Source organism: Pristis pectinata, chromosome 1 (assembly GCF_009764475.1).
Source record: "Pristis pectinata isolate sPriPec2 chromosome 1, sPriPec2.1.pri, whole genome shotgun sequence".
NCBI lineage: Eukaryota > Metazoa > Chordata > Chondrichthyes > Rhinopristiformes > Pristidae > Pristis > Pristis pectinata.
Genome location: NC_067405.1, coordinates 3,330,781 through 3,358,729, shown reverse-complemented (window position 1 = coordinate 3,358,729; position 27,949 = coordinate 3,330,781). Strand labels below are relative to the sequence as shown.

Below are 27,949 nucleotides of genomic sequence, written 5' to 3'. Positions count from 1 at the left end.
GGTGAGGTACAGGTACAGTGAAAAACTTGCAGCAGCATCACAGGCCCGTAGGTACAGACAGCACACAGAATATAAACTATACAAGACAGTGAAGGAAAAAAATACTCTGCAAAACAAGACATTAGTGGTCAATTCAGGTCATCCCATTCCAGGAAGGATGTGGAGGCTTTGGAGAGGGTGCAGAAGAGGTTCACCAGGATGCTGCCTGAATTAGAAGGCATGTGCTATAAGGAGTAGGTTGGACAAACTTGGGTTGTTTTCTCTTCAACGGCAGAGGCTAAGGGGAGACCTGATAGAAGTTCATAAAATTATGAGAGGCAGAGATAGGGTAGACAGTCGGTGTCTTTCCCAGGGTTGAAATGTCAAATACCAGAGGACATGCATTTAAGGTGAGAGGGGGGAAAGTTCAAAGGAGATGTGAAGGGTAAGTTTTTTTACACAGAGAGTGGTGGGTGCCTGGGATGTGGTGGTGGAGGCAGATACAATAGAGGCATTTAAGAGCAATGAATATGCAGAGAATGGAGGGACATAGACTGTGTGCAGGCAGAAGGGATTAGCTGTCATTAGCTTAATTAGTTCTGCACAATATTGTGGACGGAAGGGCCTGTTCCTGTGCTGTGCTGTTCGATGTTCTTATGCAAAAACAAAACACAGTCAGAGGCAAGTCCATGGTAGTACATAACATAACACAGGATCTACATTAGGAAGGTGAACCCCCAAGATAGATACTCGTGCAAAACACAAGTCCCACTGGAAGGATCTGAGTGAGCAGAAAGAGACCATCGAGCCTATCAAGCCAGCGCCACTAACCAATAGGGCCAGGTATTCCCTCACCTACCTCGACACCCCTCCCACTGCCCCAACCACCTCCACACCACCGCAGCATGTAACCTTCCAGACAACCCTGGGGTCAATTGGAGCTCCTCAAGGCAGTGAAGCACACAGGACATGTGCTGGGAACTGAGGCAGAGTCCACTCCAGCACAACCAGGGGTGCACCCAGGGATGGGCAAGAAATACTGGCCTGGCCAATGGCACCCACATCCTGCGAGGTGAATACATGACGATACAGTTACAAGAATGTTACCAGGACTGGAGGGACTGAGTTACAGGGAGCGGTTGGACAGGCTTGGTCTTTATTCCTTGGAGTGTGAGGGGTGACATTATGGAGGTGTATAAAATCATGTGGGCCATAGATAGAGTGAATGCACACAGCCTTTTCCCCAGGGTAGGGGAATCAAGAACTAGAGGGCATAGGTTTCAGGTGAGAGAGGAAAGATTTAAAAGATTTAAACTTCTTCACACAGAGGATGGTCCGTATATGAAATGAGCTGCCAGAGGAAGTGGTTGAGGCAGGTACATTAACAACATTTGAAAGACACTTGGACAGATACATGGACAGGAAAGGGTTAGAGGGATATGGGCCAAATGTGGGCAAATGGGAGTAGCTTAGATGGGCACTTGGTCGGCATGGACCAGTTGGGCTGAAGGGCCTGTTTCCGTGCTGTGTGACTCTATAACCTCTGCCTTTGGTGGGGAGGTGGCTGGGTCGGACACTCCAGGTTTGGCCCCACCAAGTCCCTGCAGCTCTGAGACCCCGTCCTGTTTACCTTCTCCCCCGACCTGTGAACATACAGTTCTCAGGAGCAGGAGACCACTCAGCCCCCGAACTCTGCTTTCCTATTCAGTGGCCTTGCTGACCTGATGGTAACCTCAGCTCCATAATCCCGCCCACCTTCAGTAACCATTCGCTGCCTTACTTATCAAGCATCGGTCTACTTCTGACTTAAAAATATTCCAAGACTCTGTGGAAGAGATCTCCAAAGAGTCACAACCCTCTGAGAGTTCTCTCTTCTCTCCTCTTCCATCGGGTAGAAGATACAGGAGCCTGAGGGCACGTACCACCAGACTTAAGGACAGCTTCTACCCCACTGTGATAAGACTATTGAACAGTTCCTTTATACGATAAGATGGACTCTGACCTCACGATCTACCTTGTTGTGACCTTGCACCTTATTGCACTGCACGTTCTCTGTAGCTGTGACACTTTACTCTGTACTGTTAACGTTTCGGGTCAAAACCCTGCATTAGGATGATGCTGGGTCCTGATGCAGGGTCGACAACGTCGACAATTCCTTCCCCCCCCACAGATGCTGCTCGACCCACTGAGTTCCCCCAGCAGATTGTTTGTTGCTCCAGATTCCAGCGTCTGCAGTCTCTTGTTTCTCCACTGAAGATACAAAAGCCTGTAAGCACGTACCACCAGGCTCAAGGACAGCTTCTATCCCGCTGTTATAAGACTATTGAATGGTCCCATACTACGATAAGATGGACTTTTAACCTCACAATCTACCTTATTATGGCCTAGCACTTTATTGTCTCCCTGCACTGTACTTTCTCTGTAACTGTAACACTTTGTTCTGCATTGTTATTGTTCTACCTTGTACTACCTCAATGCACTGATGTGATGAAATGATCTATATGGGTGGCATGCAGAAAAAAAGTTTTTCACTGTACTTCAGTACTCGTGACAATAATAAACCAATTTTCCACAGTTCTCCAGACGAGGTACCACCAATGCTCTGTGTGGCTGAAACATCACCTCCCTACTTTTGCATTCAGTTCCCCAAGCAATAAACAATAACGTTTTGTTAGTTTTCCAAAGTAAGGTCCTCCCCAGGTTACAAACACCCCATACATACAAGTGAGCGTTCGGGAGACTGGCGGGATGGATGGGGGCGGAGTTGCCGGCTGCTGCGGGGCTGCAGGCATCTTCTGCCGGGTGGGAGAGGGGCAGTTCCCCCGCCTTCCCTCCCCACCACACAACCGGGGGCTGGGTGGAGCCAAGCAGAGCCAGGAGTGCTGAGCAGACTCACTCGCTCATTCACTGAGTCAGTGAGGCATTCCTCCCGCCCCTATCGCCCTCTCGTCACCACTGTTTCTGTGACCCTCTCCCACACACTGTTCATTTCCGATTTACGGGCATTTCAAGTTACGAACAGTTCTCAGGAACGGAGCCCTGTCGTAAACCGGGGACTGCCTGTAGTTGTTGTTCCTGCAGAGTTGCCTTTTGTGAATCATTTACTGGGTCGTGCAAATCCCTCCCTCTCACCATTTAGGTAACGTGCATTTTTTGCTAATTTTCCTGCCAACATTGACAATTTGACATTTTCCCACATTATTGGTTTTGGTTTATTATTGTCACTTGTACCGAGATACAGTGAAAAACTTGTCTTGCGTACCGATGGTACAGGTCAATTCATTACACAGTCCAGTTACATTGAATTAGTACAGAGTGCATAGATGTAGTACAGGTAAGAACAATAACAGAGTACAGAGTAAAGTGTCACAGCTACAGGGAAGTGCAGTGCAGGTAGACAATAAGGTGCAAGGTCGTAACAAGGTAGATTGTGAGGTCAAGAGTCCATCTCATCGTATAAGGGAACCGTTCAATAGTCTTATCACAGTGGGATAGAAGCTGTCCTTGAGCCTGGTGGGACGTGCCCTCAGGCTCCTGTAGCTTCTGCCTGATGGGAGAGGAGAGAAGAGAGAATGACCCGGGTGGGTGGGCTCTTTGATTATGCCGGCTGCTTCACCAAGACAGCGAGAGGTAAAGACAGAGTCCATGGAGGGGAGGCCCCTCCATTTGCCTGATCTCCACTTGCCTGATCTTTGCCCTCTCACTGAACCTATCCATGTCTCTCTGCAGCTCCTTACATCCTCCATGTCCTTCTGTTTTTCAGAGCATCTTCACGGTGAAGGGGAAGGTGATCAGCACTGACCATCTGAAGGCTTTGGTTTCCCGCAGGAAGTGGCAGGTGAGTTGCACACGGAAGCCTTTGTGGGACCTGTCTCAGTACCTTGGTCTTAACATTGCTGCTCCGTCATACTTGAGAAGGAAATCGGGAGGGCAAAAAGTGGGCTTGAGATAACTTCAGCAGAGGAGATTAAGGAGGATCAGAACCAGGTTCGTTATCACTGACATATGACGTGAAATCTTTTGTTATGCAGCAGCAGTACAGTGCAAGACATAAAATTACTGTAAATTACAAAAATAAATAACAAGGTAATGTTCATGGGTTCATGGACCATTCAGAAATCTGATGGCAGAGGGGAAGAAGCTGTTGCTGAATCATTGAGTGTGGGTCTTCAGGCTCCTGTACCTCCTCCCTGATGGCAGTAACGAGAAGAGGGCATGTCCCGGGTGGTGAGGGTCTTTAGAGATGGATTCAAAGAGATTCTATGAATATAGTAAGGGAAAAAGAGTAACGAGGGAGAGAATGTGCCAAAGTGGACATCTTTGGGTGGAGCTGCAGGAGGTGGGTGAGGTCCTCAATGAGTGCACCTCCTCTGTTTTTACTGTGAAGACTTTGGACCTTGAGATAGCTAATGGGGAGATCCTGGGGATAGTCTGCATTACAGCAGAGGAGGTACTAGATATCTTAAAACATATGAAGGTAGATAAATCTCCAGGGCCTGATCAGGTATATCCAGAACACAATGGGAAGCTAGAGAGGAAGTTGAGGGAGCCCTGGCTGAGATATTTGCATCATCATTAGTGATGGGTGAAGTGTCGGAAGACTGGAGGGTGGCTAATGTGCCTTTACTTCAGAGGGGCTGGGAACTGTAGACCAGTAAGCCTAATATCTGTGGTAGGTAAGTTACTAGATTCTGAGGGATAAGATATATCAGGATTTGGAAAGGCAGGTGGATTAGGGATAATCAGCATGGGGTTTGTGTGTGGGAGATCATGTCCCATGAATTTGATTGAGTTTTTTGAAGTAACCAAGAAGGTCGATGAGGGCAGGGTGGTAGATATGGTCTATATGGACTTCAGTAAAGCCTTTGATAACGTTCCACATGGTAGGCTGCTATGGAAAGTTAGATCACATGGGATCCAGGGAGAGCTGGCTAATTGGATACGGGAATGGCTTAATGGTAGGAAACAGAGGGTGACGGTGGAAGGTTGTGTCTTGGACTGGAGGCTCATGGCTCGTGATGTTCCTCAGGGCTTGGCCTTTTTGTCATCTATATCAATGATTTGGATGAGAATGTACAAGGCATGGATAGTGAGTTTGCAGATGACACTTAAAATAGGCGGTGTCGTCGACCGTGAAGGTGGTTATCAATATTTACAGAGGGATCTTCATCAGCTGGGTAAGTGGGCCAAGGAATGGCAAATGAAGTTTAATTCAGATAAGTGCAGGTGTTGCATTTTGGGAAGAGAAATAAGGGTAGGACTTTCATGTGAATGGCAGGGCCCTGGAAAGCGTTGTAGAACAGGGAGACCTTGGAGTACAAGTACATGGTTCCCTGAAAGTGGCGTCACAGGTAGACAGGGTGGCAAAGAAGGGTTTTAGCACCCTGGCCTTCATCAATCAGGGCACTCAGTATAGAAGTTGGGATGTTATATTGCAGTCGTATAAAGCGTAGACAAGGCTGCATTTGGAATATTGTGTTCAGTTTTGGTCAGCCTACTACAGGAAAGGTGCCATTAGGCTGGAAAGAGTGCAGATGAGATTTACGAGGAAGTTGCTGGGACTCAAGGAACTGAGTTATGGAGGGAGGTTGAGCAGGTTGGGACTATTTTCATTGGAGCATTGGAGAATGAGGGGTGATATTATAAAAGGTGTATAAAATTATGATGGGTCAGAGTCTGATGGATCAGGGTCTGGTGGGTCAGGTTCTGATGGGTCGGGTGTGATGGGTCAAGGTCTGGTGGGTCAGAGTCTGATGGGTCAGGTTCTGATGGGTCAGGATCAGGTGGGTCAGGGGTCCTGACGGGTCAGGAACTGACTGATCAAGGTCTGATGGAACAGGGTTCTGGTGAGTCAGGTTCTGGTGGGTCGGGTTCTGATGGGACGGGTTCTGATGGGACGGGTTCTGGTGGGTCGGGTTCTGATGGGACGGGTTCTGGTGGGACGGGTTCTGGTGGGTCGGGTTCCGATGGGATATGGTTTGATGGGTCAGGTTCTGATGGGACAAGGTCTGATGGGTCAGGTTCTGGTGGGTCAGGTTCTGGTGGGTCAGGGTTCTGATGGGTCAGGGGTCTGGTGGGTCGGGGTTCTGGTGGGTCAGGTTCTGATGGGTCAGGGTCTGGTGGGTCAGGTTCTGGTGGCTCAGGTTCTGGTGGGTCAGGGTTCTGATGGGTCAGGCTCTGGTGGGTCAGGGTCTGGTGGGTCAGGGTTCTGATGGGTCAGGTTCTGGTGGGTCAGGCTCTGATGAGTCAGGGCCTGGTAGGTCAGATTCTGGTGGGACAGGATTCTGATGGGACAGGGTTCTGATGGGTCAGGGTCTGGTGGGACAAGGTTCTGATGGGTCAGGTTCTGGTGGGACAAGGTTCTGATGGGTCAGGTTCTGGTGGGTCAGGTTCTGATGGGTCAGGGTCTGGTGGGACAGGTTCTGGTGGGCTGAGCTCTAACAATGCGTCCTTCTCTGTCTTTCTCCAGCGTTCCCTCACCAGCTACAAGTCCTCCATGGTGCTGAGGTCCATTCCTGAGCTGCTGGCCGACTCCTCTGGCCACGTCAGCCTGGGCCTGCCTCGCCAGCTCCGGGACCCCCGCCTCTCCTCGTCTTCTGACTCGGACGACATCGACGAGTTCCCGCTGCTGCCGATGCCCGTGCAGGCGGAACCCCGGGCGGCCCGGCTCCCTCTGCACCAGCTCCGGGGCCTGGAGGAGGAGGGGGAGCGGACTGGCCTGGAGGGAGAGGAGTCGTCCCCGCGGGACCCAGCGGCTGGGCCGAGCGAAGGGGAGCCGGGCCGAGGCGGCGGCGGTGACGTAGCAGCGAGGAAGAGGCCCTCGGAGGGCGGCCCGGCCGACTCCTCGGATGGGGAGCCGCCAGAGAAGCCGGGGGTGGCGGCGGCAGCGGCAGCGCGCCGAGGCCTGAGCGCCGAGGCCCCTGACTGGCCCAGGCCCCCCCGCAGGAGGGGAGAGTTCCGCCGGGGCAGCTCGGCCGACTCGGCCCTGGCCCTGCTGGGGGCCGAGGAGGACAGGAGCCTGGAGCCCGAGGCCGGGCCTGGAGGGCCACCGGCTTTGAGAGCGGGCAGCCTGAAGAAATCGGTGTCCATGGAGCTGCCACGCCGGAGCCCCAGCCCCGGGTCCCGGAGGCCTGAGGAGGCAGCGGGCGGGAGGCGCCGGGGGGCCTCAGGCCCCGAGGACTACAGCCTGAAGCTCGAGTTGCTGCGGCAACGGCTGCTGCGGGGTGGCTCGGTGGACAACAAGATGAGCGGCCTGCGTGGCCCTCTGCTGGAACGTCTGGGCCTCCCCGACGGCGACCCCAGGGGCACGGGCCCGCCCACCCTCGAGCGCCAGGCCCTGAGGCCTCCCAGGCCGGACAAGGGGGCCGGCTCACAGCCTCGCCTGGCCCGGGCCGCCTCCAGCGAGGCTGCCCCCAGCCAGGAGGAGCCGGAGCGCCGGGCCCTGCGCAAGACCGCCTCCTTCTCGCAGGCCGAGCCCCCCACCCTGCACCGGCGGCTCGGCGCTCCGCTGGAGATCCCCCTGCACCCAGTTGCGCCCCGGGGCGCCAGCCCTGAGCCCCAGTTCCCGCTCAGAGAGTCGCCTTCCCTCTCCGCCCTGAGCGAGCCGCTGCCCAGAGCCGGGCCCGACGCCTCTAGGCCTCCCACCCCGGCCCGGACTGCCAGGCCAGCCGAGCTGTCTCCAAGGCCCGTCACGCCTCAGATTCAAGTAGTGCCCGCTGCCCCTGAGGTGGACGGGCCCTGCACCAGGGTCATGATAGGAAAGACCGCGGTCGTCACCCACAGCAACCTGTCACCAGAGCCCAAGCCCGAGCCTTTACCCCAGGCCAGGCCCAAGCCAATAACCCAGGCCCTCCCTGAGCCTCCCTTAACCCAGACCCAGCCCAAGCTATTACCCCAGGCCAGGCCCGAGCCCTCCTTAACCCGAGCCAGGCCTGAACCATTACCCCAGGCCAGGCCTGAGCCTCCCTTAACCCAGGCCCGGCCTGAGCCTTCCTTAACCCAGGCCAGACCCGTGCCAACTTTACCCCAGGCCACACCCGAGCCTTCCTTCACCCAGGCCAGGCCTGAGAAGTCCCGGCCCCTCAGCGCAGATAAACCCCCTGCCTCGGCAACAGACAAGGAAGCACTTGAAGGAACAGGCCAGGCACCAGAGCCAGCGGCTGACCGGCCCGACTGCCGGAGGCCCGAGCCAGAGAAGGATCGACAGCTGCCTTCCGCCCCCCAGCCCCCCGCCCGTCGGGCTCGTCCCGTCAGACCGGTCCTTGCTCCTTCCCCGGACGAGACCGCCATCACCCCGCCTCCAGGCTTCCGCTCGACGGATCTGGAAGGCGGTCATGAAGGGGAGCGGCAGCCCGATGCGTTGGCCGGGCCCTGGGACTCTGGCCGGGAGCTCCCCAGGCAGGAGGAGGGAGCCTCCACAGGCACAGAGGGCGGTCCGAGTGGGGAGGGGCGCCCGGCGAAGGTGAAGGTGAAGGCCTCCAGCGTGGCCCAGTGCCTGAACATCGAGAACATCGAGTCCGAGGAGGTGTTCGAGGCCAGGTTCAAGAGGAGCAGGGAGTCCTCCCTGAGCCGGAGTCTGAAACACTTGATGAGGCCAAAATCCGAGGAGAAGGTGGAGCAGTTGGCCCAGGCCGCAGACAGGGTGTACCGGCCCGGGCCTTCGGGGGAGCCCCTGCAGCTGGTGAAGGCGCAGGAGCCGCTGGTGAACTACGGGGAGGGCAGGTCCAGGTCCGAGCAGAACATTCCAGAAGCCTCGAAGGATTCCAGTTTCATCAGGAAGCTGTCGCTGCGGTTGAAGGGGACGCCGGCTGGCGAGGGCAAGGAGGAGAGGCCGAGAGAGGGCGGCCCGCGCAAGCTGTCCTGGTCCCTGGGCAGAGGGAGCGGGAAGGAGAGGAGGGAGGAGGAGAGGGAGGAGGCGGCGGGAGAAGGCGCCGAGCCCGAGGGGGTCAGGAAGCAGCCCAAGAGCTCGCCGGGGGTGGCGGTGCGGAGGAAGATCGAGTCGACCATCTCGGGCATCTCCCTGCGCTTTGGGCGCAGCCAGTCGGAGGAGAGGATGCAGGAGGTCCCCACACAAGCCAACGTCCCCGTCCAGCAGGAGGCCAAAGAGGGCAAGCGGCCCTTCCTGTCCCTGCTGAGGCGCTCTACCTCGGAGGCGGGTTCCCTGAAGAAGGTGGGCGTCCCTCAGAACCAGCTGGCCACCCAAGCCCGCTCTGCACCCTCCTCCGAGTCACTGCAGTCAGACACCAGCCTGTCCACCAAGCAGGAGAGAGGTAAGGGAGACCTTCGCTCATTCCACCTGCCTGTAGCTCCCCCGACAGCTCTGTCCAGCAGCAGAACAGGCCATTCAGCCCATCCTGGTGTTCTTAGCTCCTCCTGGCTTCACATCCTTGAGGTGTCAACCACTCAGGATGGAAATGGCCGAGGAGATTTACCAGGATGCTGCCTGGTTTAGAAAGTATGCTTTATGAGGAGAAACTAAGGGAGCTAGGGCTCTACTCGTTGGAGAGAAGGAGGATGAGAGGAGACATGATAGAGGTGTACAAAATATTAAGAGGAATAGATAGAGTGGACAGCCAGCACCTCTTTCCCAGGGCAGCAATGCTCAATACAGGAGGGCATGGCTTTAAAGTAATGGGTGGGAAGTTCAAGGGAGATATCAGAGGAAGGTTTTTTACCCAGAGAGTGGTTGGGGCATGGAATGCGCTGCCTGTGGCGGTGGTGGAGGCAGGTACATTGGTCAAATTCAATAGATTACTAGATAAGCATATGGAGGAATTTAAAATAGACGGATATGTGGGAGGAAGGGGTTAGATAGTCTTAGGCGAGGTTTAAAGGTCGGCACAACATTGTGGGCCGAAGGGCCTGTATTGTGCTGAAAAAATAAAGAAAAAAAAGAATTGAGGTGAGATCTCTTCCTCAGACAGCTAGGATTCTCTAACCTGGAATGTTGTAGAGGTTAGCTTGCTGGGGCAGCGCAGTGGCATGGCTGGTAGACCTGCCTCACATGTCAAAGACCCGGGTTCGATCCTGACCTCCGGCGCTGTCTGTGTGGAGTTTGCACGTTCTCCCTGTGACCGCCTGCATTTCCTCCCACATCCCAAAGACATGTGGGTCAGTGGGTTAATTGCCCCTAGTGTGTAGATGAGGGGTAGAATTGAGGGGAATATGGAGAGAATAAAACAGGATAGTAGGATTAGTGTGAACGTGGGTGCTTGATGGTTAGCACAGACTCAGTGGGGCACTGTAGTGTAGCGGTTAGCGTAACGCTATTACAGCGCCAGCGACCCGGGTTCAATTCCCGCCGCTGTCTGTAAGGAGTTTGTACGTTCTCCCCATGTCAGCGTTGGTTTCCTCCGGGTGCTCCGGTTTCCTCCCACATTCCAGAGACATACGGGTTAGGAAGTTGTGGGCGTGCTATGTTGGCGCCGGAAGCGTGGCGACACTTGCGGGCTGCCCCAGAACACTCTACACAAAAGATGCATTTCACTGTGTGCTTTGATGTACATGTGACTAATAAAGATCTCTCATCTCTCATTCTGTATCTCTCTATGAGGTATTTAAAGAAGAGATGGATAATTTTTTGAAACATCAGGGAATTAAGGGCAATGGAGAATTAGCACAGAAGAGGAGATGAGGCTTGGGCAGATCTGCTTCTCTTGCTATGAATGTCAATATTCTATTTTCCTTCTTAACTGCTCTCGGCACCTGGCTTTTGGTGTGCAAGGGCACCTAGTTCCCTCTGATCATCGGCATTTCCCAATCCGTTGATTTTTGTGCTTCTCTTCCCCAGATGGATAACTCCACCAACATCCACCCACTTCACACTGTGACTGATGTGTTTGCCCACCCCACTCACTCCTTGAAGCTTCTTTGCATCCTCCTCACAACTCACCTCGCACCCAATGTCACGGTCACCAGCCAGAGTGCCGGACTGTTGATCCTGAGACATGAGTTCATATCCCACACCCCACCCTGATTATTGTTTCCAATATTAAATCTGGAGTTAAAGCTGGTCTCAGTAACAGTGACGAGGAAACGCATCATGTTTGCTTTTGTGCATCAAGATGAGATATTTATTTATTAGTCACATGTACACCGAAACATGCAGTGAAATGCATCTTTTTGCATTACTGAGAATCTGCTGGGGGCAGCCCACAACTGTTGCCACGCTTCTGGCGCCAACATAGCATGCCCACAACTTCCTAACCCGTACGTCTTTGGAATATGGGAGGAAACCGGAGCACCCGGAGGAAACCCACGCAGACACGGGGAGAACGTACAAACTCCTTACAGACAGCGGCGGGAATTGAACCTGGGTCGCTGATGCTGTAATAGCGTTACACTAACCGCTACACTACCATGCCGCCCCGTAGAAAAGAAATTTGCCATCCCTCCTAGCCTGTAGGTGACTCAAGACCCACCAGCGTGGTTGACACTTAACCTGTGAACGTCGTCATTGCCAGCAACGTCCACACATAGTGATCTAAAAAATAAAGACCATATTTGATAGTGAGATGCTGTAGGACATCCTGTGTGTCATGGGTTATTGACCATAGAGTCATAGAGCAATACAGCATGGATACAGGCCCTTCGGCCCAACCAGTCCATGCTGACCACCATGCCCACCCAGCTAGTCCCAATTTCCTGCGTTCGGCCCATATCCCTCCAAGCCCCGCCCCTCCATGTACCGATCCAAGTGCTTCTTCAATGATCCTGTTGTACCTGCCTCACCCACTTCCTCTGGCAGCTCGTTCCATACACTCACCACCCTCTGCGTGGAAAACGTTGCCCCTCAGGTCCCTTTTAAATCTTTCCCTTCTCACCCTAAACCTGTGCCCCCTAGTTTTGGACTCCCCTACCCTGGGGAAAAGGCTGTGACCATCCACCTTATCTACACCTCTCATAATTTTAAACATTTTTGTAAGGTCGTCCCTCATTCTCCTACGTTCCAAGGAATAAAGTCGTAGCCTGGCCAAGCTCTCCCTATAACTCAGGCCCTCTAGTCCTGGCAACATCCTCATAAATCTTTTTGAATATCTCAATGTCTTGATGTTGAATATCTTGAAATCTTGATGGAACTTGAAGAACTGCTGTTGTTAGTTCTTCAGCTCCTCTCAACACAGATTCATGAGGATTAATTCTTGTGTGTTTATCGTCTTGTGTACATTCCTCATCACCGCAACACAGTGAACAGTAGGGCCCTGGGGAGTGTTGTAGAACAGAGGGACCTAGGAGTACAGGTACATGGTTTCCCGAAAGTGGCATCACAGGAGGACAGGGTGCATAGATAGGGTGAATGCACACAGTCTTTTTTCCAGGGTTGGGGAATCAAGAACTAGAGGGCACAGGTGTAAGGCAAGGAACGTGATGGGCAATGTTTTCACAGAAAGGCTGGTACATATGTGGAATGAGCTACCAAAGGAAGTGGTAGAGGCGGGTACAATAACAACATGTCAAAGACATTTGGACAGGTACATGGATAGGAAAGGTTTAGAGGGATATGGGCCAAACACGGGCAAATGTGACCAGCTTAGCTGGGCATCTTGGTTGGCATGGAAGAGTTGGGCTGAAGGGCCTGTCTCCATGCTGCCGACTCTGTGACTCCACACACTGTGCACCAAGGAAACATATGAGTGATGTACTTGGGCCGTGGAGTGATGCCTTCCAAGGTCACAGAGTCAAAGGGTGTCGTTATTGTCAGTGTAACTTCACGACCTGCTGTTTGATTGGCCACAGCGTCTGTACATGGAGAACGAAAGTCCCGGTGGGATCGATGGGGATTCTCACGAATGAGAAGAGATAAAGCAATATCACAACCCAATATCTCGCTCGCTGTAGCCTCTGAGGACAGCCCGGCCGTCTACCACAGGAGTGCCTCAGGTACGCCAGGGACGTTGTATTGAACCATTCCTTCTTTTATCTCCAGGTTCCTATTTAGTGTGGGTTTTTTAGTTGGATTTTAATCATAAACTTTATTAAAATATAAACAGAACTTATATTAAATGTTGACCTCCTTGCCCAGACTGTACACCAGCCCCTGCAGTGCCCACTAGTCCCAGGAGGGTTCTAGAGAGCCAATGGACGCCATGTGATCTCTCTCCATTGACACCTGGGCATGAACGCATTCTCGGAAGAGGGGCAAACAGTCGGCTCAGGCGGAGCCTGCCTGGGCCTGTGAATGGCCACTTTGGCCAAGCCCAGCAGCAAACCGAGGAGGAAGTCACCCGACCGATTCAACCCCGTCCCAAAGAACAGGAGAGTGAGGCTATGTGCAATTCATGCTTCACTCTGTGTCTGACCCCGGGAGTGTGTGATGGGACGGTGTGGAGGGAGCTTCACTCTGTGTCTGACCCCGGGAGTGTGTGATGGGTCGGTGTAGAGGGAGCTTCACTGTGTGTCTGACCCCGGGAGTGTGTGATGGGACGGTGCGGAGGGAGCTTCACTCTGTGTCTGACCCCGGGAGTGTGTGATAGGACGGTGCGGAGGGAGCTTCACCCTGTGTCTGACTCTGGGAGTGTGTGACGGGACAGTGTGGAGGGAGCTTCACCCTGTGTCTGACCCCGGGAGTGTGTGATGGGATGGTGCGGAGGGAGCTTCACCCTGTGCCAAGCTAGTGTTGCTCCCCCCAGAAACCCATGCCTCTGGAATGTTGTTATAAGTCCCATAATTTCACCATGCTGCCTTGCCCCTTGCCGGTTGGGAGCCTGGTCTGTGGGTACCGTACACCTCTCTGCTTGTCCTGTCGCAGTGTGCGGTTACAGTTACTGAGCCAGTCTCCCTGTGATCTGTGCACAGATTTCCCACCCATCTTCCACGTGAAACTGAAAGACCAGATGCTGCTGGAAGGTGACCCCCTGACCCTCTGCAGTTTACCAGCAGGAAGCCCAACACCCATTATCACCTGGGTGAAAGGTCAGTAGGGGTGTAGGGGTCACTCGTTCAGCTGGCTTCACTGAAACATTCCTTCCCATTCCTTTTACTGTGATGTCACACGCGCAGTCGCCATGACGTCTCACCCCCAATTGCCATGACACCAAACCCCCAGTAGCCATGATGTCTCATCCCCAATCGCCATGACGCCACACCCACAGTCGCCATGATGTTAGACCCCAGTCACTGTGATGTCACAGCCTCAGTCACCATGATGTCACTGTGATTGTCACACCCCTAGTCCCTGTGATGTCACACCCTCAGTCACTGTGATGTCACAGTTACCGTGACGTCACAACCTCGGCCACTGTGTGTCACACCCTCAGTTACCGTGATGTCACTGTGGTGTTACACCCTCAGTCACTGTGACGTCTTACCTGCAGTCGCCGTGACGTCAATCCCCAGTCACCATGATTTCACACCCTCAGTCACCATGATATCACTGTGATGTCACACCCCCAGTCTCTGTGACATCACAGTTACTATGACGTCATAATCACCGTCACTGTAATGTCACCGTGATGTCACACCATCAGTCTGTGATGTCACACTCAGTCACTACAACGTCACACCAGCAATACCTGCGATGTTACACCCACAATTCTCGCGACATCACACCCATGGTACTACTGACGTCACACCCTCGATGAAGGTGACGTCACACCTCAATGATGTCAACGCCACACTCTCAATCATCATGATGTCACACCCGGGTCATTATGACATCACACCCTCAGTCCCGATCCCTCTGCCACGCCCATTCCCCCAACCCTCATCCCTCTCCCTCCATCGTCCGTCACTCTCCATTCCCCCTCTCTCACACTCTATCCCCTCTCTATACCTCTGGGTCCTTCTCGTATTCCCCAATTCCTCTCTCTCTCCCTCTCACCTCCCTCTTTGTCTCAGTGTTACCTTTCTATGTCTGTGTCTCTGCCTTTCCCTCTCCCTGTCCCTCACCCTATGTCTGTCCCTCTCCTCCTGAATCTCTTCAGTCCCCCCATCTCTCTCCCCCTCCCTCCCCACCTCCCTCCCCACCTCCCTCCTTCCCTTCCCTCTCTCCCTCTCTCCCCCTCCCTCCCCACCTCCCATCCCTCCCTCCCTGTGTTCTGTCCCAACACTAATATTTCTCTCTCAGATCAGAGGCCCCTGCTGTCCGACGATCGGGTGAAGGTCGTCTCGTGTGCCGATGGACGGCAGTTGGTGACCATCCTGAAGACCTCAAGGAAGGACATTGGCGTCTACGAGTGCATGGCCACCAACCCCCTGGGCACGGCCACCAGCTCCTGCATCGTGTCCCTTGCACGTAAGTGCCCAATGTAGGGAAAGACCTGCTGTCGGATCGATCCCAGCATCCAATCTCTGGGCCAACAACATTGGCCCGTCCAATGAACTCAGCTGGGATCCTTGGACTGATTGGGTAAAGGAGGTGGGGGATTGAGGCTGGTGCAAGGGCAAGGAGTGGAGGAGGGGTCGGTCCTGAGGGAAGGGACTGTGAGGAGGTTTTGGATGGGTATGTGGATAGGAAGGACAGAGGGATGTGGGCCAAACACAGGGAAATGGGACTAGCTCGGGCAGGCACCTTGGTTGGCATGGACCAGTTGGGCTGAAGGGCCTGTTTCCATGTTGTATTACTCTGTAACTCTATATTAGCCAAACTGGATCTTGGGATCCAAGTCCATAGCTCCCTGAAAGTGGCTGCACAGATTGATAGGGTGGTGAAGAAGGTGTACAGATACCTAGCCTTTATTAGTCGAGGCATTGAGTACAAGAGTCAGGAAGTTATGTTGCAGCTTTAGAAAACTCTGATTAGGCCACATCTGGAGTATTGCGTTCAATTCTGGTCACCCCATTACAGGAAGGATGTGGAGGCTTTGGAGAGGGTGCAGAAGAGGTTCACCAGGATGCTGCCTGGATTAGAGGGCATGAGCTATAAGGAGAGGTTGGACAAACTTGGGTTGTTTTCTCTGGAGCGGCGGAGGCTGAGGGGAGACCTGACAGATGTTTATAAGATTATGAGAGGCATAGATAGAGTCGACAGCCGGTATCTATTTCCCAGGGAAATGTCGAATATTAGAGGGCATGCACTTAAGATGAGAGGGGGTCGGTTCGAAGGAGATGTGCGGGGCAGGTTTTTTACACAGAGAGTGGTGGGTGCCTGGAATGTCCTGCCAGCAGTGGTGGTGGAAGCGGATACGATAGAGGTGTTTAAGAGGCTCTTAGACAGGCACGTGAATGTGCAGAGAATGGAGGGATATCAACCATGTGCTGTCGAAGGGATTAGGTGTCATTAGCTTAAGTCAGCACAACATTGTGGGCCGAAGGGCCCGTTCCTGTGCTGTACTGCTCTGTGTTCTATCTCCTCACCACCAGACGGACAAGAGGCATAGAGGAACATAGTGCAGAAGCAGGCCCTTTGGCTCATCAGGTCTGCCCTGACCATCTAACCATCTAGAAAGTGCAATGACCCGAGCTTGTCGATACGACGTGCTTTTGGGAAGGGAGACTTCCCGTGTGTAGGGACCTCGCCAGTGCAGAAACCCTGACCAGTTCTACCCATCCCTGACCTGTAACATACCAATCCCACCCCTACCCGTCGAGCTCTGTCGGGAGTTTATAACTTCCACGGAGCTCCTCTCTCATTCTTCTAAACTCAGGAGAGCACGGGCTCAGTTGGCTTAATCTCAACCCACTCCTCCACCATGGGATGGAGTCTCTTTCCATCCCTCCTGTTAATTTGTTCCAATTTTCTTAGTCATTTTTTTTTCAGGATCTGGTTTTTTTTTGGCAAGGCCAGCATTTATTGCCTATCACTAATTGCCGTTGAGGAGGTGAGGGTGAGCCGGCATCTTGAACCACTGCAGTCCTGGTGGAGGTGCTCCACCGATGTTACTGGGGAAGGTTCAGACCCAGTGATAAGGAAAGACCAGCGACGTCTTTCCAAGTCAGGATGGTGTGAGACCTGGAGGGGAACCTGCAGGTGGTGGTGATCCTTCCTGGAGGGAGAGGTCAAGGGTTTGGGCGATGCTGTCTGAATAACAGCTTCCAGCAGAATAAACTGTAAAAAGCTGTAATTAAATCACCCCGATCACTATTATTCCAAGGAATGCAGTAACTCTTCCAATATTGTACCTTTGTCTAAGAACAGCAGCAGGGATAAGTCAGGGAACCACAGGCCAGTGAGCCTTACATTAGTAGTGGGAAAGTTATTGGAAGGGACTCTGAGGGACAGGAGTTATTCACGTTTGGAAAGTCAAGGACTGATTCAGGATGGTCAGCACAGCTTTGTGCGTGGGAAATCACGTCTAATGAATTTGATTGAGTATTTTGAAGAGGTGACTGAGGATTGATGAGGGCAGGGTTGTAGAAGTTGTCTACGTGGACATCAGCAAAGCCTTTGACAAAGTCCCACCACATGGTTGGTCAGTCCAAAAGGTTAGATCACATGGGATCCAGGGTGAGCTAGCCAATTGGAAAGGCATATCAATATGAGGGAAATGGTAGGATATGGACATTGTGTAGGGCATTTAGTTGGGCATTTTATTACTAATGTAATTGGTTCGGCACAACATTGTGGGCCGAAGGGCCTGTTCCTGTGCTGTACTGTTCTATGTTCTAAGATCGGCTTGGTGGAAGAGGGTGGTAGGGGAGGGTTGTTATTCAGATTGGAGGCTTGTGACCGGTGGTGTGCCGCAGGGATCGGCGCTGGGTCCCCTGACATTCAATGACACTCAACAACATTCAGTTGCAAATGTGCTACATTCTTTCCAAGTCTCTCCTGAGGCGTGATACCCAGAACTGTTCTGATGGAGAGCCTTCATCCTGAGATGGGATCTCCACAGATGCTGCCTGACCTGCTGTGTGTTTCCAGTATTCAAAACAAAAGAGCTGGTCATTGACTTCAGGAAAGGGGGCAGTGTACATGCACCTGTCTACATCAATGGTGCTGAGGTCGAGAGGGTTGAGAACTTCAAGTTCCTGTGAGTGAACATCACCAACAGCCTGTCCTGGTCAAATTACATAGATGCCACGGCCAAGAAAGCTCACCAGCGCCTCTACTTCCTCAGGAGGCTAAAGAAATTTGGTTTGTCCCCTTTGACTCTCAATAACTTTTGGCAATGCACCATAGAAAGCATCCTATCTGGATGCATCACGGCTTGGTACGGCAACTGCTCTGCCCAGGACCACAAGAAACTGCAGAGAGTTATGGACGCAGCCCAGCGCATCACGGACACCAGCCTCCCCTCCTTGCACTCTGTCTTTACCTCTCGCTGCCTTGGTGTAGCAGCCAGCATAATCAAAGATCCCACCCACCCGGGTCATTCTCTCTTCTCTCCTCTTCCATCGGGTAGGAGATACAGGAGCCTGAGGGCACGTACCACCAGACTTAAGGACAGCTTCTACCCCACTGTGATAAGATTATTGAACAGTTCCCTTATACAATGAGATGGACTCTGACCTCACGATCTACCTTGTTGTGACCTTGCACCTTATTGCGCTGCACATTCTCTGTAGTTGTGACACTTTACTCTGTTATTGTTTTTACCTGTACTACATCAATGCACTCTGTACTAACTCAATGTAACTGCACTGTGTAATGAATTGACCTGTACGATCGGTGTGCAAGACAAGTTTTTCACTGTACCTCGGTACAAGTGACAATAATAAACCAATACCAATATTCTGTCTTTAACCCAGAACTGTTCACAGTGTTCCAGGCATGATCTAAACAAGCCTCTGACAGAACACGGAACAGTACAGCACAGGACCAGGCCCTTTGGCCCACAATGTTGTGCCGAACTACCTAAACTAGAAATTAAATGCCTAACTAAGCTAATCCCTTCGCCCTACCCAATGTCCATATCCCTCCATTCTCTGCGCATTCATGTCCCTAGCTAAGTGCCTCCTAAATGCCTCTTATCATATTTGCCTCCATCCCTGGCAGCACATTCCAGGCACCCACCATTCTCTGTGTAAAAAAAAACTTGCCTCGCACATCTCCATTGAACTTAACCCCTCTCACCTTAAATGCACGCCTTCTAGTATTAGATATTTCGATGCTGGGAAAAAGATACCTGCTGTCTACCCTATCTATGCCTCTCATAATCTTATAAACCTCTATCAGTTGTGACATAGTTACCTCTCCTTTATATCCCAGCCCTCTGCCTCCTCTCCACTGACACTGTCTACATTTCCTGCTGCCTCGGTAAAGCAGCCAACATAATCAGAGACCCCACCCACCCCGGACATTCTCTCTTCTTCTCCCCCCTCCCATCGGGCAGAAAATACAAAAGTCTGAAAGCACGTACCACCAGGCTCAAGGACAGCTTCTATCCCGCTATTATAAGACTATTGAACGGCTCCCTAGTACGATAAAATGGACTCTTGATGTCACGATCTACCTTGTTATGGCCTTGCACCTTATTGTCTGCCTGCACTGCACTTTCTCTGTAACTGGAACACTTTATTCTGCATTCTGTTTTTTGTTCCGTTTTACTACCTCGATGTACTTACGAATGGACTGATCTGTCTGGATGGTATGCATACAAAAGCTTTTCACTTTTGAGTCCTGATGCAGGGTTTCGACCCGAAACGTCGACAATTCCTTTCCCCCCACAGATGCTGCTCGACCCGCTGAGTTCCTCCAGCAGATGGTTTGTTGCGAAAGCTTTTCACTGTATCTCAGTACATGCGGCAATAGTAATAAAACAAACCAGTAACGTTCTATGAACCTTATCACATCTACAGCTGTATTTCTGGACGAACAAGGCATCCAGGGGGATGGGGATAGCGGGAATGTGGTACTGAGGATCAGCCGGCATCGTATTGCATGGTGGGGTAGGCTCGAGGGGGCTGAATGGCCTACTTGTGCTCCGGGGCCAGAGCTGCCTGTTGGCCCAACACTAAATCCAACTCTCCTCCTGCCTCCCAGGTCTCCCCGGGCAACCAGGACCCCCTGAGATCCCCCAGAAGTACATGAACACGGCACTGGTCCTCTGGAAGCCCGCCGAGTCACCTGGTCCCTGCAGCTACACTCTGGAGAAGAAACTCGAAGGTGAGGGCTGCATGGGGTAGTGGGGGTGGGGGAGTGACTCTGGGGGTCTGTGTCCTCTGCAGCCCCCACCAGCCACTCTCTGGCCCTGCTGGTACCACCAGCAAACTGGGGGTGACAAGCAGATCCACATGGACTCACGGTTCGTGTGAAGGACACTGAAATAGGTGGTCCAGTGAACTGTGAGGAAGGTTCTCAAAAATTACAGGGGGATCTTGATCAGCTGAATAATTGGGCCAAGGAATGGCAAATGGAGTTTAATTAAGTTTAGTGCAAGGTGTTGCATTTTGGAAAGTCAAATCCAGGTGGGTCTTTCAGTGAATGGTTGGGCCCTGAGGAGTGTTGCAGAACAGAGGGACCTTGGAGTACAAGTACATGGTTCCCTGGAAGTTGAGTTGCAGGTAGACAGGGTGGTGAAGAAAGCTTTTGGCACGTTGACCTTCATCAGTCAGGGCACTGTGGGCATGCTATGTTGGTGCCGAAAGCGTGGCGACACTTGCGGGCTGCCCCCAGAACACTCTACACAAAAGATGCATTTCTCTGTGTGTTTCGATGATGTACATGTGACTAATAAAGATATCTTATTTTATCTATAAAGGTTGGGAGGTCATGGTGCAGTTATACAGGATGCTGGTGAGGCCCCACTTGGAGTATAGTGTTCAATTTTGGTCGCCCTGCTATGGGAAAGATGTTACCAAACTGGAAAGAGTGCAGAAAAGATTTACAAGGATGCTGCCAGGACTCGAGGGACTGAGTTATAGAGAGAGGTTGGACAGGCCAGGACTTTATTCCTTAGAATGTAGGAAACAGAGAGATGATCTTATAGAGGTGTATAAAATCATAAGGGGCATAGATAGGGTGAATGCAGTCAGTCTTTTTCCAAGGGTCGGGAAATCAAGAACTAGAGGGCACAGGTTTAAGGTGAGGGGGAGAGATTTAATAGGAAGTCAGGGGGCAACTTTCTTGCACAAAGGGTGGTATCCATCTGGAACAAGCTGCCAGAGGAAGTGGTTGAGGCAGGTACAGTAACAACATTTAAAAGACAGTTGGACGGGTACATGGATTGGAAAGGTTTAGAAGGTTATGGGCCAAACGTGGGCAAATGGGACTACTTGGATGGGGCATCTCGGTTGGCATGGACCAGTTGGGCAGAAGGTCCTGTTTCCGTGCTGTCGGGCTCTATGAGCTGTACCTTCGTGTAATGGACTGACCTTCAACAGGAGAGGAGAAGTGGACAGTGATGGCCACCGGGATCTCCGACTGCTTCTTCAATGCCACCGAGCTGAGCGAGGGCACGCTCACGTTCCGAGTCGCCTGTGTTAACAAAGCCGGGCAAGGGCCCTACAGCCAAAGCTCAGAGATGATCGTCATTGGGGACGAGAAACCGGGTGCGAGAGGTGAGCAGTGTGAGACTGGGGCGGTGTTGGGGGGGGTTCTGTCCACTCTAAACCCAACTCATGGGCCAAGGGTGGAGCTGTCAGCTACAGCCTTTTCCCTCCCCACCTTTACACAATGAATGGCAGGGCCCTGGTGTAGAACAGAGAGACCTGGGGGTGCAGGTACATGGTTCCCCGAAAGCGATGACACAGGCAGACAGGGTGGTGAAGAAGGCGTTTGGCACGCTGGCCTTCATCGGTCAGGGCACTGAGTACGTTGGGATGTCGTGTTACAGCTGTACAAGACATTGGTGAGACCGCACTCGGAGTATTGTGCTCCTCCCCTTCCCCTGATCTTATTCCGGCTTCTGCCCTCTTCCTTTCCAGTCCTGATGAAGGGTCTCAGCCCGAAACATCGACTGTTCATTTCCCTCCATAGATGCTGCCTGACCTGCTGACTTCCTCCAGCATTTTGTTTGTGTTGCTCCAGATTCCAGCATCTGCAGAATCTCTTGTGTCTTGGAATATTGTGTGCAGTTCTGGTCCAATAGGAAGGATGTCGTTAAGCTGGAAAGGGTGCAGAAAAGATCCACGAGGATGTTCCCGGGATTGGAGGGCTTGAGTTATGAGGAGAGGCTGGACAGGTTAGGACTTTTTTCCCTCGAGTGTAGGAAGCTAAGGGGTGACTTTATAGAGGTTTATAAAATCACGAGGGGCATAGAAAAGGTGGATGGTCACAGACTTTTTCCTCAGGGTGGGGGAGTCTAAAACTAGAGGGCATGGGTTTAAGGTGGGAGGGGAAAGATTTAAAAGGGAAAGATTTAAAAGGACACTGAGGGGTAACTTTTTCACACAGAGGGTGGTGAGTACATGGAACGAGCTGCCAGAGGAAGTGGTTGAGGCAGGTACATTAACAACATTTAAAAGACAGTTGAACAGGTACATGGACAGGAAAGGTTTAGAGGGATATGGGCCAAACGCAGGCAAATGGGACTAGCTTAGGAAGCCAACTTGGTCAGCATGGATGAGTTGGGCCGAAGGGCCTGTTCTGTGCTGTATAATTCTATTCCACAACCAATGGCACCTTTGGGTGGTGCCGACAGTGCCAGGAGACATCAGTGAGTCCAATTACCATTGGTTGTTCGCATCAGGTTCGGGTGCTCGTTTTGAGTTTGTGTTTCTGGGAATGTGAGTATCACTGACAAGGCCAACATTGCCTCAAGTAGAACATAGAACATGGAACACTACAGCACAGTACAGGCCCTTCATCCCACAATGTTGTGCCAACATTTTATCCTGCTCTAATATCTATCTAACCCTTTGCTCACACATAGCCCTCCATTTCTCTATCATTCATGTGTCCATCTAAGAATCTCTTAAATGTCCCTAATGTATCTGCCCCCACAACCTCTGCCGTGCGTTCCACGCACCCACCACTCTGTGTAAAAAACTTACCCCTGACATCCTCTTTATACCTTCCTCCAATCACCTTAAAATTATGCCCCCTCGTGTTAGCCATTGCCGCACTGGGAAAAAGTCTCTGACTGTCCACTCGATCTATGCCTCTTATCATCTTGTACACCTCTATCAGGTCACCTCTCATCCTCCTTCTCTCCAAAGAGAAAAGCCCCAGCTCACTCAACCTATCCTCATAAGACACGCTCTCCAATCCAGGCAGCATCCTGGTAAATCTCCTCTGCACCCTCTCTAAAGATTTCACATCCTTCCTATAATGAGGCGACCAGAACTGTGTTAATACTCCAAGTGTGTTCTGACCAGAGTTTTATAGAGCTGCAACATTACCTTATGGTTCTTGAGCTCAATACCCCAACTAATAAAGGCCAACACACTATACACCTTCTTAACAACCCTATCAACCTGCGCAGCAACCTTGAGGGATCTATGGATGTGGACCTCAAGATCCCTCTGTTCCTCCACACTGCTAAGAATCCTGCCATTAACCTTGTATTCTGCCTTCAAATTTGATTTTCCAAAGTGTATCACTTCACACTCCGGGTTGAACTCCATCTGCCACTTCTCAGCCCAGCTCTGCATCCTATCAATATCCTGTTGTAACCTACAGCAACCTTCTACACTATCCACAACACCACCAACCTTCGTGTCATCTGCAAACTCACTAACCCACCCTCCCACATCCTCATCCAAATCATTTATAAAAATCACAAAGAGCAGGGGTCCCAGAACAGATCCCTGCAGAACACCACTGGTCACCGACCTCCAGGCAAAATATGCTCCATCTACCACCACCCTCTGTCTTCTATGGGTGAGTAGGGGGGCTTGCCAAATCACTTTGTGTCAACGTTGCAGTGGCCCCAAAGTCATATATAGCTCTCACGTATCGGTGGGAGGAACCGGGTCGGTCAGGAGAGAGAAAAGGAACAGTGGGGGAGCGGATTAGGTTTCAGGCAAACTGTTTCAGGTAACCTTTACCCCCCACCGGCCTCTCTCCTCCTGATCTACCCAGTTCCTCCGACACCCACCCCAGCCCCATCACCCTGTTTCTTACCCCTCCTCCACCCGCCCATCACCCACACACCCCTCCCACTGGGTCCCCACCCCCCACTGTTCCAATCTGCCCTCCCCACCCACCTCCCTTACTTGGTTCCATGCTCAGATTCCGTCATCTGCAGCCCTCCACCTCTCACCTCCCGGCCTCTGTCGCTGTTCCCACCCTCCCCTCCTCCATCTGCCCATCACCCCTCACCTGGATCCACCCATCACCTGCCAGCTCCTGCCCCACCTCCTCTCCCCACCTCTTTTACTACCCGTCTCCCCTCTATCTTTCAGTCCAGATGAAGGGTCTCAACCGGAAACGTTGACTGTCCATCTCCCTCCACAGATGCTGTCCGACCCGCTGAGTTCCTTCAGCATCTTGTGTGTTGCTCCATATCCCTCTACACCTTTCCTATCCCAGGAGCTGTCCTGGAGAAAGAAAGTTGATGTTTTAGGTTGGTAATGTACACTGTTCCTCTCTCCACAGATGCTGCCAGGTTTTTCCAGAGTTTTCTGCTTTTGTTGCTTGGTTTTTGTCGCGATCCCTGCAGGAGGTCGGCGTGTGGTTTTGGGCATGAGCTTTCAGCTGAACTTCACCTGCAGGGACTTCGGTTGTCTAATTCTCCCCCCTTGTTCTTTCAGAACCAGAGCTGGCACCTGCACCAACAGCAGCTCCCACCATCTCTCCGGTGCCCGTGTACCCTGCCAAGGTGACGCCAGGACTCACGGTGACAACTCCCGCCGCCAGCCCCTCGACCTCTGCGCCGGCAAAGACAACAGCTCCAGCCCCATCTCACTTCTCCACCAGCCTCACCACCACCGTGACTCCTGTCCCAGCAAAGGCGCCGGCTCCCGCCCCATCAAAGGTCCCCGCCGCCTCCACCACAGCCCCACCCGTCTCCCCCGCCTCGCCTGCCGTCTCACCGCTCCCGACGCCCTCGGTCGCCCCCGCCCCATCTCCCAGCGTCTCCCCAGTGGGACCGAAGTTATCAGTGTCGCCGTCCAGGCTCTCCCCCACCTCCAAACCGGCTGACGGGTCTGGCACAGGACTGAGGCATGGAGTCCCACAGAAGCCATACACCTTCATGGAAGAAAAAGCCAGGTAACGTCCAGCAGCAGTCGCCACACCTGAGTGACCACCACTTGTCTTTACATCTTACGGTTGTAGAATCTGAGTCAGGTTTACTATCACTGACTGAGATGATGTGGAATGTTGTTTTGCGGCAGGAGTACAGGGCAAAGACATAAAATTACTATAAGTTACAAAATAGTGCAAAAAAATAAAGGGATAACAAGGTAGCGTTCATGGAATCATCGAGAAATGCAGCACGGAAACAGGCCCTTAAGCCCATCTCATCCATGCTGACCAAGATGTCTGTCTAATCTGGTCCCATTTGACCCATATCCCTCTAAACCTTTCCTATCCATGTACCCGTCCAACTGTCTTTTAAACATTGTTAACGTACCTACCTCAACCACTTCCTCTGGCAGCTCGTTCTGTAGACCCACCACCCTCTGTGTGGAAAAAGCTGCCCCTCAGGTCCCCTTTTAAATCTTGCCCCTCAGGTCCCCTTTTAAATCTTTCCCCTCTCATTTTAAACCTGTGCCCTCTAGTTTTAGACTCCCTAACCCTGGGGAAAAGACCGTGACCATTCACCCCTCATGATTTTATAAACCTCCATAAGGTTTTACTCTTAAGGGAGCTAGGACTTTACTCTTTGGAGAGGAGGAGGATGAGGGGAGACATGATAGAGGTGTACAAAATATTAAGAGGAATAGATAGAGTGGACAGCCAGCGCCTCTTTCCCAGGGCACCAATGCTCAATATAAGAGGGCATGGCTTTAAAGTAATGGGTGGGAAGTTCAAGGGAGATATCAGAGGAAGGTTTTTCACCCAGAGAGTGGTTGGGGCGTGGAATGTGCTGCCTGGGGTGGTGGTGGAGGCAGGTACATTGGTCAAATTCAATAGATTACTAGATAAGCAGATGGAGGAATTTAAAATAGAGGGATATGTGGGAGGAAGGAGTTAGATAGTCTTAGGTGAGGTTTAAAGGTCGGCACAACATTGTGGGCCGAAGGGCTTGTATTGTGCTGTACTGTTCTATGTTCTATAAGGTCACCCCTCAGTCTCCTACGCTCCAGGGAGAAAAGTCGTAGTGTTGTACAGCACAGGAACAGACCCTTCAGCCCACCTCCTCTATGCTGACCGTGGTTCCAATCTACGCGAATCCCATTTTCCTACATTAGCCCCACATCCCTCTAGTCCTTTCCTCTTCAAGTACCTGTCCAAACAGCTTTTAAGAATTGTAACTGTGTCTGCCTCCACCACCTCATCTGGCAGATTTTCACCACCCTCTGTGTAAAGAAAAACTTACACCTCAGATCTCCTTCAAATTTCTCCCCTCTCACCTTTAACCTGTGCCCTCTAGTTCTAGTCTCCCCTGCCCTGGGAGAAGAGACTCTGATCCATTCAATGTTCCTCACAATTTTATAAACCTCTATAAGGTCACCCCTCAGCCTCCTACACTGCAGTGAGAACAAACCCACCTATCCAATCTCTCCTTATAATTACAGCCCTCCATTCCAGGCAACTTCATGGTCTCTTCTGCACCCTCTCCATTGCTACCACATCCTTCCTGGTGACACAGTACTCTTACTGCAGTCAAACCAATGTTTTCTAATCATTCTTTGCTGGTCTCTGAGAACTTCCAGATCCTCTGGTCCACCACTAATCTTCACAATGCACCATGTCTTCTCTTTCAATTTCATATCCTCCTCAACTCTCTCAGTGAGCCAGGGATGATGCATCTTACTCATAGAACCCTGCATCCTCAATGGAACGTGTCTTTGTGTTCAGATTGGGTCTCTGTATTTTAGGAGTTGTAGGTTTGCCACAAGGTGTGCAAGGTTGGGCAGGTTGGGCCTCGAATCCTTGGAGACATCACGGATGTTTGGGAAGTGATCTCACCTGAGGAGGATTGACAGGCGGAACGTTTCCTCTTGTGGGAAGGGTGCAGAAGAGGTTCACCAGGATGTTGCCTGGGTTAGAGGGTACGAGCAATAAGGAGAGGTTGGGCAAACCTGGGTTGTCTTCTCTGGGGTGGCGGAGACTGAGGGGAGACCTGATAGAAGTTTATAACATTATGAGAGGCACAGACAGTCTTTTTCCCAGGGTCAAAATGTCAAGTACTGGAGGACATATATTTAAGGTGAGAGGGGGAAAGTTTAAACGAGATGTGTGGGGCAAGTTTTTTTACGCAGAGAGTGGTGGCTGCCTGGAATGGGCTGCCAGAGATATTGGAGGAAGCAGATAGGATAGTGGTGTTTAAGAGGCTTTTAGACAGACACATGAATGTGCAGGGATGGAGGGATGTGGATCGTGTTCAGGCAGGAGCTTAGTTTAATTTAACGGCAGACATTGTGGGCCGAAGGGCCTGTTTCTGTGCTGTATTGTTCTATGTTCTATCTAAACGCAGGTGAGAGGGGGTAGGTTCAGAACAGACGTGAGGGGTACGTTTTTTACTCAGCGAGAGGTGGATGCCTGGAATGTGTTGCCTGATAGGGTGGTGGAGGCAAATTCATTGGGGGCTTTTAAGAGGGGCTTGAATGAGCACATGAAGATAGAGGGATATGGGCATTCTGTAGGTAGGAGGGAATAGCTATGTTGGCACAACATTGTGGGCCGAAGGGCCTGTTCTGTGCTGTACTGTTCTATGTTCTATAACTTCAGAATAAGGTTTGGGCCACTAATAACATGGGTGAGGAGGAATTTCTTCTGTCTGAGTGTGGATCTTTGGAATTCTTTCTCCCAAAGAGCTCTGGAAGCAGAGACGTATATATCCTAGGCAGATCTTTCATTGACAGATGACTCGAGGGTCGTGGGGAACAGGGAGGAAAGTGGAGCTGAGACTAAGTTGATCAGCAGATCCCAAAAATGAGAATGCTGTACATGAAAGGAAAGTAGTAGGAGCCCAGATGTTGGAATCAGCAGCAAGGGAGTTAAATTAAGCCCAGTAACTGGTCATAGCCCAGCTGGAGGACTGCAGCCAATTCTGAGCCAAACAGTTTAGGAAGTGTTGAAATCTTAGCGAAGGTGCAGAGG

General features: G+C 51.9%; 3 protein-coding genes across 7 annotated transcripts in view; 1 reads left to right on the top strand and 2 right to left on the bottom strand.

Moving 5' to 3' along the window:
• The window catches only part of LOC127569523 (ATP-binding cassette sub-family B member 6-like), a 549,089-nt gene that overhangs the window by 26,021 nt on the left and 495,119 nt on the right, over window positions 1-27,949 (bottom strand). The gene's annotated exons all lie outside the window — the stretch shown is intronic.
• LOC127569540 (villin-1-like) overlaps window positions 1-27,949 on the bottom strand; it is a 473,442-nt gene that overhangs the window by 423,560 nt on the left and 21,933 nt on the right. The window contains exon 1 of one of the 2 annotated variants that reach the window (XM_052014300.1): window positions 2,260-2,300. The exons of the other annotated variant lie outside the window; for it this stretch is intronic. The gene's annotated coding sequence lies outside the window, so the exon portion shown is untranslated. Of the gene's footprint in view, window positions 1-2,259; window positions 2,301-27,949 lie in introns of those variants that run through there. 2 annotated transcript variants of the gene reach the window in all.
• The window catches only part of spega (striated muscle enriched protein kinase a), a 192,415-nt gene that overhangs the window by 146,827 nt on the left and 17,639 nt on the right, over window positions 1-27,949 (top strand). For all 4 annotated transcript variants that reach the window (XM_052013952.1, XM_052013934.1, XM_052013962.1 and 1 more), the window contains 8 exons: window positions 3,743-3,817; window positions 6,449-9,248; window positions 12,715-12,858; window positions 13,774-13,890; window positions 15,044-15,211; window positions 19,838-19,960; window positions 21,178-21,354; window positions 24,490-24,949. In XM_052013952.1, coding sequence (XP_051869912.1) covers window positions 3,743-3,817; window positions 6,449-9,248; window positions 12,715-12,858; window positions 13,774-13,890; window positions 15,044-15,211; window positions 19,838-19,960; window positions 21,178-21,354; window positions 24,490-24,949 — 4,064 coding nt within the window. The remainder of the gene's footprint in view (window positions 1-3,742; window positions 3,818-6,448; window positions 9,249-12,714; window positions 12,859-13,773; window positions 13,891-15,043; window positions 15,212-19,837; window positions 19,961-21,177; window positions 21,355-24,489; window positions 24,950-27,949) is intronic.